This window comes from Megalops cyprinoides, chromosome 24, assembly GCF_013368585.1.
Source record: "Megalops cyprinoides isolate fMegCyp1 chromosome 24, fMegCyp1.pri, whole genome shotgun sequence".
In the NCBI taxonomy this organism is placed as follows: Eukaryota; Metazoa; Chordata; class Actinopteri; order Elopiformes; family Megalopidae; genus Megalops; species Megalops cyprinoides.
In genome coordinates, this window is record NC_050606.1 from 23,926,195 (window position 1) to 23,937,658 (window position 11,464).

Here is an 11,464-nt window from a genome sequence, read left to right on the forward strand (position 1 = left end):
GGAGAAGCTTATTGTGGCAGCGTCGGGTTTCCCCATAATCTACAATTTGTCTCTTGATATGTACAGAGATATAAATAAAAAAATGATGTGTGGAGAAGGGTGTCCGAAATCGTGGAGATGCCTGGTATGCATATTCATATATATTTGCACTGCAGTCACAGCTTTTTAGCTTAACTTTAATACAGTGCACAACCACTACCTAGCTACCTAGCTACCTAGCTAGCTAGCTAAACTGAACAGCAGCACTTGCTCACGAATGCAATGTAATTTAGCGCAACTCAAGAGAAACGTAGTTCTTCATGTTCCTTTGCTAGCTAGCTAGCTAGTTGTTCATATTAGGCTAGCAAGAAAACGTTCACAATGTTCACAAAGTTGCTACTGGCGGTCAGCTACGTTCTGTCAGTCCTTGTAGCTACCTTACAAACCAGCTTTCCCTGTGCTAACTAATGCAAACACATTGCCTACGTATTAATGACATGAAGCAGCAATGATACACGTTGTTTTTGTTTTTAAGGAACTATACCCATGTGTTCCTCAAATAAAAAGATTTTGGTATACATATATATCGGTGCTCCTCCATGGGAAACTGATGAGGATACTGCTACTGGAGCTGCTCCATGGGAAACTGATGGGGATGCTGCTACATGACATGCATTTAGCAGACACTCTTCCAGCACAATAGAACATAAGTGCATCCATTCAATTTAAACGAGCAACAGTATCAGACCAGGCTCACAACACTCCCAGACCAGAGCATAGCACTATTCGAACCCCACCACAAGTTAACTTATACAATCTGACAGAAGCATACTATGATACAACAGTTCCTAGAACACAGAATGCAAAATACGTATTTTACATGTAGTATTATGATATATGAAATACTAGAGGTATCAGGTGTTAGGGGGCAGGGATTAAAGTAGAACTGAGATGCAGTCTGAAGAGGTGGGTCTTCAGCTTGCAACAGAAGATGACCAGTGGTTCTGCTGTCCTAACCTCCGTGGGGAGTTCATTCCACTACTGAGGGAACAGTACAGACAGGGATCATGTCTGAGGAAAGCGACCCTGTCGGGTCATCCAGTCAGACAGTCAGTTGCCCCATAGATGAATGCAGCAATCTTGAGAGAACATAGGGTTTGAACAGCGGTCATGAGTATGAGGGGGCTGTCCCATTCCCATTCACAGATGCCACTCTCTGAGGTATGAAAGCTTTGTGTGCGTCAACTCTCTGGCTGCTGTTGATCCCTGTCCTACGAAAACTTAAAGAAGGGATGCCAATTTCCTTCAGGGAGCTGTCATGTGTTGATGCATAGATGATGGTGCAGCAACTTGACAACAGATGTATTCAAAGTAATGTCAAACGCAAGCTTTGCAAAGTTACATGAGAGACTTCTGTATAAGTCAGAATACTCATTCAGTGCCAAGGAGCTGCTGAGCTTCTGTGATTGTTTGTTATAAGTCTGCAAATGATGCCTTTTACATGCACTTTCTGCCTCCTGAGATTTCTTGTTGTGCCCCTGACCAATTTAAGTTTAGTGTACACATCCAATTAAAGCCAGTACTGTTAACTCCTAGAACAAGCTGTCTGTTCAGCTAGTAGGCTAATCACAAATCAATCACCCACTCACCATCTTGGCTCTTAAATTTATAAAGAAAAAAGGTTTCCTTTTAAACTTTGAATGGAAAAAAGTGACTGCTGTGGTTGGCTGGCTTCTCACATGGGCACATGAGCAGGTAAACTTGCACATACGTCCTCTGAACAGCAGGTGGCACCCTACCAGTAGGGCCATTGCTGTGCCTTCTGTAATTAAAGCAAAGAGCTACTAGGAGTGGAGGACACATGGCTAACTGCACATGCCCTGACAAGCTGTAATCCTGGACTACATTGTTTACTTCTTTCCAGTGGAGTGCTAATGCTAACCAGGGTCTGCAACACAAGAGTACATCTCTGCCCAGCTGCACAAAGTGAGATTGATGGATCTTAAAGACTATGATCACTGTGAGTTGTGAAAAATTATCCAAATATTCAGCATGAACAATTGCACTGAAACAGAATGAATACCATGAATACACATTTTAAAAGCACAATGCCAGATAGGGGTTATATAAACTGTTTCAATAATGTACTGTATATAGCTGTAAAACATTGATTACAAAACTCGAATGAAGTCTGAGGCAATAATCTGACTCAGAAAAGCTGCTGTAAGTTTTATCATTTCATGAGTCCAGAGAAGGGGCCTGCAGCAACATGTCTTAAGGCCTTCCTATGTTCACAGTTAGGCCTAGTAGTAACATGTTAAGGACTAACACTGGATAAGAAACATTACAGGCTATGCAGTCATTTCACCCTTTGGAGCTCTCTGAGCAGCCTGGTATGTGGCAGGTGTGAGCATGTGTGCAAGAAAATGAGTTTGTGTGCCTGGCTGAAAAGCTGATACAACTTTATGCTCAGCAATTGCAAAAATCCATTATACATTACAGGCACTGCCTGTGTGACAGCATAAGCAGCTGAGACAATGGTTGCAGGAAAAAGCAGAATGCACCAACAGGTATGTATGTGAGTAGGTGTGTGCATGTGTCTGTATGTATGTGTGTATGTTTGAGCACCTATGTATGTGTGTGAATGTCAGTATGTACATATGTGTGTGAGTGTGTGTGCTTCAGAATGACACGGTGAGGATGTGCATGGCTGTGATCATGACTAATTCATGAATCTCTCTTTGTGTCACTTAGAGACCTAACTCTGCATGGCACAGTGTCTGTTAAGCTTTTAAATAAAAACAAAAGAGTTGCCAAAAAGAAATGAGTAAAACACACGTGCATGCACACATACCCACACACACACACACGTGTGAAAAGGGAACACGGCAGGTCACGTTGGTTCCTATGACCAATCATAACTTAGCTCTTGACTAATAACCTGCTATCTGTGACAGTGTAAGCAGACTCAATCAACTGCCTACTGTCAGAGTGTGATGAAGTTCTGCGTTTTTTTTTTTTTGCCTGTTAGGACTGGCCTTGTGGTCCCTCCTAGCCTAAATTCTCCAATGTTTCTCAACCAATCAGAAGCAACCCAAAATTGACTGCGGAGGTTTCTCTAGCAGACAGAGTTTTCTCGTGCAACCCAGTAATGTTTCAATTAATGAAAGTTTTAATCAAGCAACCGAACAATAGTGGCATCTGCTGTTGCATCACAGGGCTCATGTTTGACATTGTGGTCGATTGACTTAAAGAAAGTTACCAGTGTAATGAATTTCCTAGTTAGTTTCATAAATAGATCCTTACTATAACTTTGTTTTGTCAACTGATTAATACAACCAGTTAGCAAATCGTGTGTTATAGCTAGCTGGCGGAAAAGTTAAACTGCGCTGGCTTCACATACTAGTGCTCACTAAGGCACCTAATGCAGTTTCCAAAGACATACAGTTTTGTAACGACCTCACCTCCTCCCACTCCGTCTTCAGCCAGTCAGCGCTCAGTGTTGCCGACCTGCTAATCACCGGTCTGATCAGCAATTATCTCCCTCACCTGTCTCCACCTCGTTAGCTCTGATTTGTTCCCCTATTTAAATCTTTGTGTTTAGTTCTCCTGTGTGAAGTCCACTCTCGCATAAGGGTATGCTAAGCCTGGTTTCTCGAACTCTTGGTTTTGAATCCAACCAGTTCTTCGATTCCTGCCTGTCTCCCATCTGATCTTCTGTTCGTGCCCTGTCTGTATCCTGCCCCGTTCCAGAATAAAGTTTTGTGTTTCCACACTTGCATCCAGCTCTCATTGCAGTGTGTGACAAGTTTCTACACTTGTTCTTACAAAAATAGTCACTGCCTTATCCAATTCGATTCTTTCACCTGATCCTCCTGCGTAGCACTGCAATAAGTGCTGACATTAGCTTCAGCTCTGCATCTATGTACAACATATTAACCAGCAAAATGTGTCTGAAACAGTAACTACCTAAATAGTAAATGTAAGCTTTATCGCTATCAGTAGCTTCATGCCAGTAAATTAGCTGGCTGGCTAACACTTTGCTATCTTATCTTGGCTAACCAGCTAGCCTGCTAGTTGAACAGATAGCTTGTTCTAGTAGCTAACGGTATGTTTCTACCATGATTACACTTCTCGCACCTGCTGGAGTGGCATGACGCAGATAGGGAAAGCAGATTAGCATGGACCCTGACATGAGATTTAAGGTATCCTGTTCAGAAACCATCTCCACACTGAAGTCACAATGGTACAATGACGTGGGTGCAGTGATAATTGTTGAGGTGCTTTAAAAAAAAAAATTCAGTAAAATTACTCATTTTCAGCAGAGTCTGTAAGATTACAAAAATTAATCTAGAAAGGCACAACAAACTCGGGACAAGTCAAGTGGATCTCTACATGGGGAGAACAGATTGCAAAGGAAACACACTTATGACAACAGTGCTTTATATTGAAGGCACATGGCCATATTAAGTGCTTTATATTACAGTTAAAACATGTCATATCCAGGCAAGTAGAAATTTAGTTCAAGCAAGCAGATGTCTTTCCAACTTGCCCGACTGGAAACATTTTCGACTTCCCCTTTGTTCACAGTAAAAGATGTGTGGAATTAATTTCAGAGTGGACAGTCTACTGTTCAGAAGACCCGTATATTACTCACAACAGTGAGTATCAATAAAACTAGTTTGAATCTGTTTCAGAGAGGACTGCAGCAGACATGGTCTCATTCGTGGCTGTGAGGACAAATGACGCATCAAAACACTGAAAGGCTACAAACATTTCAATCCAGCACACATCTGCCTTGTACATGACCTACTAACCTTTACAAACACCTGGGTACTGAATTTGCTTTCTGTTTTGATAAATGATCTGTGTCTTTGATAAAACTATCATACCTTCAGCAACTTTGTGATCTTAATGCCTATTTGGTGGCCCCTTGTGATAAAGCTCAATGGTGACACGTCAATCATATCTGGAGTTGTGAGAAAGAGCTTGGACAAACCACGTGCACCAGTGAAAAAACGGTGGACTCACCTGTCTCTTGATGACTGCCAAGCTCTCACGGGCCTGGTTGAGGAGGAGGTCCAACGTTTTTGGGTTATCCACGATGCGATTCTCTCTGAAGCCATCCTTCACTCGGCGCAGGGCATAGGTCCTAAGACAGGAAAGGGTTTAAATTCTACCCCTCCACAAGCCTATATCTGCCTCGGGCTTTGACATTCATCTTCTTGGTAGTTCGGGTGACAAAGATACTCATAATCCAGTCATAATGCGTTATGAGCACTAGTGTGACATAGTGGTAAGGGGCAGATCTCTGCCTGAAAGATCTCTAGTTCCGTTCCTCACTGAGGCACTGTTATACCTTTAGGTAAGGTGCTTAACCTAGAATCACTTTAGTAAATATCCAGCTATAAAAATTGATAACAAGCACAGAAATTGTAACCTATGTAAGTCACTCTGGATATAAGCATCTACTAAATCCCAAAAATATCAACAATTTAATCGCCTTGTTTTCCCTGACTAAACACTGCTAAAGCTAATGTTAAGTGGTTAAAACACTGCCGAGTATCATTACTCAAACGTTCACAGGAAAACTGAAAATTTAACACGGTTTGTGGGTTGCTTCAAAACACTTGAATAGGGATGAAACGGTTACCGGTTTCACAGTAAACCACAGTAAAATTCCCAACAGTTAGTATTACTGTTTCAAATTTCAATTATCAATATAGCTGCAAGCAGCAATGAAGGGGCTGGTATCTTCACCATGGAAATTCATTGGATGACAGCGGCCACATTGTTTGCCCTAGCAAAATTCTTTGAATAACTTTTGGTCACACCCATGTGTAGATGATACGTACCAAATTTGGTGGTGATCCAATTCATCATGACCCAGGGATTCACTTTTTTAACTTGATTTTAACTAGATATTAAATTTGTCACTATTGTGTTCTTGCTGTGATGTCACTGAAACATGCTGGTACTTGTCTCCTTACATCTAACATCAGCAAGAAGTATATGATAAGTATTGCTTAATGGATTAATCCGCACTTGCCCAGGCACATCAGAAAGATTGCGCAATTTTTTCCTTATATAACAGTGAATGGATTTAGGATAATCATAATCACTCAGGTCATCAAGATGGAGACCAGTGCTTTATCTCAGTGTAATCTTGGAAATAGATTGGAAGATGAATGTCATAAAATTACTTATTCAAGAAAACAAGGACTTCGGGACTTCAGTTCATTCTCTGATGAGGAAAAAGCTTTAGTTCACTGGAAATCAGGAATTTCACCAGCTGAGGATGACAGCGTGTGTTTCCATCATGAGGAACTATTCTTAACATGGTTTGAAGGCCTTCAACACTTTTGTTTGGATTCAAGAAACATTCACAAGAAGAAGATATCTCATGAGTGCCACTGTAATATCTGATTGGATGATTGATGATTTCTGAAAAGAAAAAGCTCTTGCTGTGATTATTTGCTTTGACATGTTTCTGACAATCAATAAAATTGCCTAACTTGAAAAAAAATATTGTTTATTTTCACTATTTTGAATTAATTTATGAAGGGGCAGTATGTTCCTCTTATTGAAATAAGTCTATGTGGCAATTCTGAAACTGTGAAATATGTAATATTTGTGTTTTGGTTGAATTTGTATGGCATCAAGAGCATGACAGCTCATTCTTTAAAAAAATTATAACTCCAGAAGGAAGCTCAGCAACAACACCAAATTTTTTTGTCAGGTCATCTTCAGATATATTTGAATTCTACAGAAAAAGTTAGCCCTAGTCACAAAGTTTCAGAGCTGTACATGCCATATCAAAGTAGCTATGAATGTCAGAAGCTGGACCGAAAGACTTGTTCGGCAAAATGCATAAAATTAATTAAAATTTCAAAGGGCTGTAGTTTCAAAACTATTAGATATATAGACCTAATATTTGGGATTTCTCCATAAGTTTGGTATAGGAGCACCTGTGATTTTTTTCAGGGGAATCTGAGAGGGTGACCTGGGACCCTCTGGATGATTTGATATGGAATGACCCATGAGGGAGGCATCAGTGGCACATGGGTTCTGCAACTCATGGACAAAACGGCCGATCTGCCTTCTGTAGGTGTGTAGACTGTTTCAGGTGAACATCGAGCCCTTTACTGACTGCTAATGGAAGCGTGCTCAGACCCCTATAAGTGTTAATGTGATGCCCATGAAATGTGGCTCACTTATTATCAATGGTGGTGGTCCGAGTCCCTCTGAGCAGAACACACTGTGCTCAGCAACAGTGTGAGGGGTGTTGCACCCCAGGGGCAAACACTCATAAACAGTTTCCATTCCAGTCATTCTTCAGTCCACTTCACATTTTAATACTCTCTAAACATTACCCCCTTACTCTCTAACAACCATAATGAGTAAGTGTAGTAAGTGTGTGTTTGTTAGTGTGTGCTACTGTTACCTGTGCTTTTTGCAGTACTCCTTAATTGTGCTTTACAGCTGTACCAATAAACTGCAGTGAAACAGCTGTGGCTAAAAGAGCAAATGTGTCTCCAGACAGGATATGTTCTACAGATGTAGCTAGTGGACCAATGGACCAACAAATAACTGTTTGCAATGACAGAAAAACCCCACAGATGGAGACATACAATGCATTATTCAAGCGGTGGATAAGCAGTGACCTTAAGGCCAACACATACAGTGTGGCCAATTTAGTGGCACAGAGAGCAAAGCACACAGGTGACATTGATGGTAGTTACATTTCTTTCTTAGCCATCATAAAATCAATTATGAAAGGCATGGATTTTTCAAGCCTGAATGCCCAGAAATACAAGGAACATTCAGGAAAAAAAAATATAATTTCACTCCAAGAAATCTACAATATACCACCAACCTGGCAACTTTCACCACTTAGCTACACTGATTACAGACAACACGTCTTGTTCAGTTATTTCAGGGCGAGCTACGCCACAAATGACAGTTTTAGCATGGGCGATTCTAGTGCTGTAGGGACTCATCGTTTGAATGAACGTCATTACTTAAACGCTTGTCAAACACCGGACACTGCGACTGTGGTTATGTTTGTCTTGCCTATATAATAAATTATCACTAAAGACAGTAATATTACTAAAAATACATTAATATTATTAAAGAAAACGTAGGTTCGACTAAATTAATCGCGTCCGGTTCATCAAGAAGGCGCCACGATCGACCGCCGCGGTGCAGTGCTCTCCCGTACTTGTACACTTCATATCATCATAACATCTGTTCATATTTATTTTTTCTATAACTCATTCCATCTTTATGCCATTACATGTATGTGCCCTGCACTACTCTTGATGTTTGTTGTTCCAAGTTGTTACTGCTGGATGGTATTTGTTGTTGTCACCTTGTAAATCATTGTGTGAACGCCCTATGAGAGACACTGGGGCCAGATTCAAATTCCATGTATGTGTAAAAGCATACTTGGCCAATAAAGTCCGATTCTGATTCTGATGAATGGTTGTGCTTTCGATCTGGCCACACGGTTATGCCTCAGTCTCGAAAGGGTAGTGTGGTTAATTATTAAATAGGGTCGTACGGACGGTGTCACAACGTCAATGAATGGCATGTGAGCTGGTAATTTCCGTGCCTGTCTGGATTCTGGAACATTGCACCAGGTTTTCGGCACATTCAGATGACGTAATGGAGAATCTCACATGTACAAAATGATGACCATCAGAACTCAACTCTGATATCCCCGCTGATCTGCAGCTTGAACTAACTCGCTAACTACATGCATAAACAGAGATCCAAGGCGATCCTAGTAAGCTAGCTAAGATTAGCTCGTTTCTGCGACTTTATCAGATACACGTCGACTGCTGCAAGACAAAATGCAAATGAAACGTACACTGTTTACAAAAAGCTGGTAAAGCTAACTAGCTAGCGTTACAGGGTTAACATGTAAATAGCTCATGTCAGCTGTTCTGGATCAATCAATGGTCTCTCAATCACTTTACCAGCTGCTAAGTAATCACTAAACTCCAAGTTCATAACAGTCATTTTAAACAAATTTCTGGCGCTGCCTGCTAAGTGACCATTTTGGCTAGTTAGATAACAACAGTATCGTTGATCCATACGAGACATAGTGCAGAAACTGAAGATGGCGGCGCGCAGCAGTGCAGCGGTTTCCCCGGCTCCCGGTTATGGTGTAGTTTTATTATTACTTCTTTCTAATTTTATTATTATTATTGCTACTACCGAACCGGGACCCGAGTACCTCATTTCGTTCCCTGTCATGCAAAACATGGCCTGGAATGACAATAAAACATCATTTATCCTTTTATCTTTATCATAAATGTAATGACAGCTAGTTGGTCACTTTGGCCTTTGTAAAACATTTAAGCCCTCCCCCCATTTATCACTTTATTAAGTCGCTTACCTGTAATTATATGAAGGGAATTTCTTGCTCTCTCGCATAAGCATTCGATACAGGGATATAACCTGCGTTCTACTAGACGACGCCATATTGCCTGCAAGCCTGTTCTTCAGGACCCTGGTCAACATAATCCAAGAGTGCCTGAATAAATATACTTTCTCCTTTTAACATCAATCATTTTCAGAGGTAGTTTATGACCCAAACAGACGGTACTTGGAAATAAAGTGAATACAACGCAATTTTTAATAAACTTTGTTATTGGAATATAAACATGTAATTATTCAGGCAATTGTAAGACCCCAGAATAACGTAGTGCTTGTTTAGATGAGTGGCGTGCATGTAGTAGATAGGTGAACCCACATGAACCTAATGTGCTTGAGATTACATGAACTGATTTTCTAAATTCTTGCAAGGTTATTTTGATGAAATTAGTGGGGAAATGAGAAGCACCTTAATGCAGGAAATGGCTGTGGACAATCAGGATCCCATTGTGATCTTAACACAATGGTTTATGTCAACATCAGAAGTTTGTCAGGATATATACACATAAATTATGGGTGATTTTAATTACCCATATACTGGGCAAATACGTCAAGACATGGCCAAATTGGAAAGGAGTAACATCAATTATTTTTGGATACAATTAACCTCCTCTACTGAAGGCAGTTCATTAGTTTCCAAACCTGTTATTTCTTTTCTTTTTCATTTCCTTTCCTCTCACAATATTTGTTAGAATTGACAATGGACAGTGAAGTGAATATTTTTGAAGAAAAGCTCTGCTACTACTATCTTTTTTTCCATCTGCAAGCAGATTTAAAGTTAGCATATACTGGACTGGTGTTTTAAATGAATGTTTGAATATCTAGCAACTCTATTGTTTGTAACTTCATAATTCAACTGGGAAAAGGGAAAATAATTGAATAAGTGGTCTGTTTTTGTACTGGCACCAGTATTTTGAAAGGGATTAATAAAGTGGCAGGAGCTATTTCAAGCTTGGCTCTATGGGTAAAGATGGAGAGCATGGGGGAAATTATTTAAAGGCAAACACTGACATTAGGAGGTGTTTTATCTCTCAGAGCATCCTCAATGCATGATGTAGTGTTACTGATCTTTCTTTTCTGCGTTGTGTTTAATTAAAATGATGACAGACCAATCTTTGTAGTCACTTTATTTTCGTTCATATCTGGTTGGGAAAAAAAAAGAAAAAAACATGCATTTAGCCATGCACAGCCATCCAATGTCATCGTGCACCATTGTGTCACTGGCATACAGAAGAGAAAACAGGCATGCATGCACCACATGGAATTTGCAGTACCGCTACAGCTATAACTAGCTATTCGGTGATAAAAACAAAAATACACACCAGGAAATTACAGAACTTCTTGAATACATTCCGAAATGTAATATCAACACATTCAGTTGAACTATACCTTCCTACATTCACTTTATAGTTACAACATTACTTTTACATGGGCAGTGTCTGAAACATGCGACTGGGACCATTCTATCTGAAACACAGCCCCATGTCATGTGAGAGCTGAGTGCCTTCTGTGTGATCATTTTGTACTCTTTGTTTCTACCTGTATGTATAAAACCTATACACAAAGATGCTATTCTTCACAAAGCCCTCTGTAAACTCCCCAGAAATGTTAAGGATGTTGTATCTTTCCTGAGCAGAGGAGATTATCTGCTTCACGGCCTTGACTGATGTCTGTCCTGTGTGGGTCTAAGGAAGCACACAGGCCATGCCCGGTCAGCAACAGATATGGTTTCACCTGGCTCAAGTTTAAAAGAATATATTTTAGGGAGTTTTTCACTTTCAATTAACTGCTAACCACAGAATATTTCAAAACACAATTATAACTTTTCTCCCTGGATACTTCCTAGAAATGACGTATGCGCCTATTTGAGAGTTGTATGCGTTATCACCGCATAAAAATTGTGATGTATACTACTGAAAGCTGGAATTGCTTTGATTTCTCTATGCGAGTTTTCGGATGACTTTTCCCCTGAGAGCTTTAAGAATAAACACGGAATTGTCTCACTGTACTCTGACTCTGTTTCATCACTGAAGTTTCTTTCTAG

General features: G+C 40.3%; 1 protein-coding gene across 1 annotated transcript in view; it reads right to left on the reverse strand.

The window, feature by feature from the left end:
* Positions 1-9,486, reverse strand: part of lyrm4 (LYR motif containing 4) — a 28,128-nt gene extending 18,642 nt beyond the window's left edge. The window contains exons 1-2 of the mRNA XM_036519071.1: positions 9,383-9,486; positions 5,011-5,131 (exon numbers count right to left, since the gene is read on the reverse strand). Coding sequence (XP_036374964.1) covers positions 5,011-5,131; positions 9,383-9,468 — 207 coding nt within the window. The 5' untranslated portion in view covers positions 9,469-9,486. The remainder of the gene's footprint in view (positions 1-5,010; positions 5,132-9,382) is intronic.
* Positions 9,487-11,464: the final 1,978 nt, after the last annotated feature.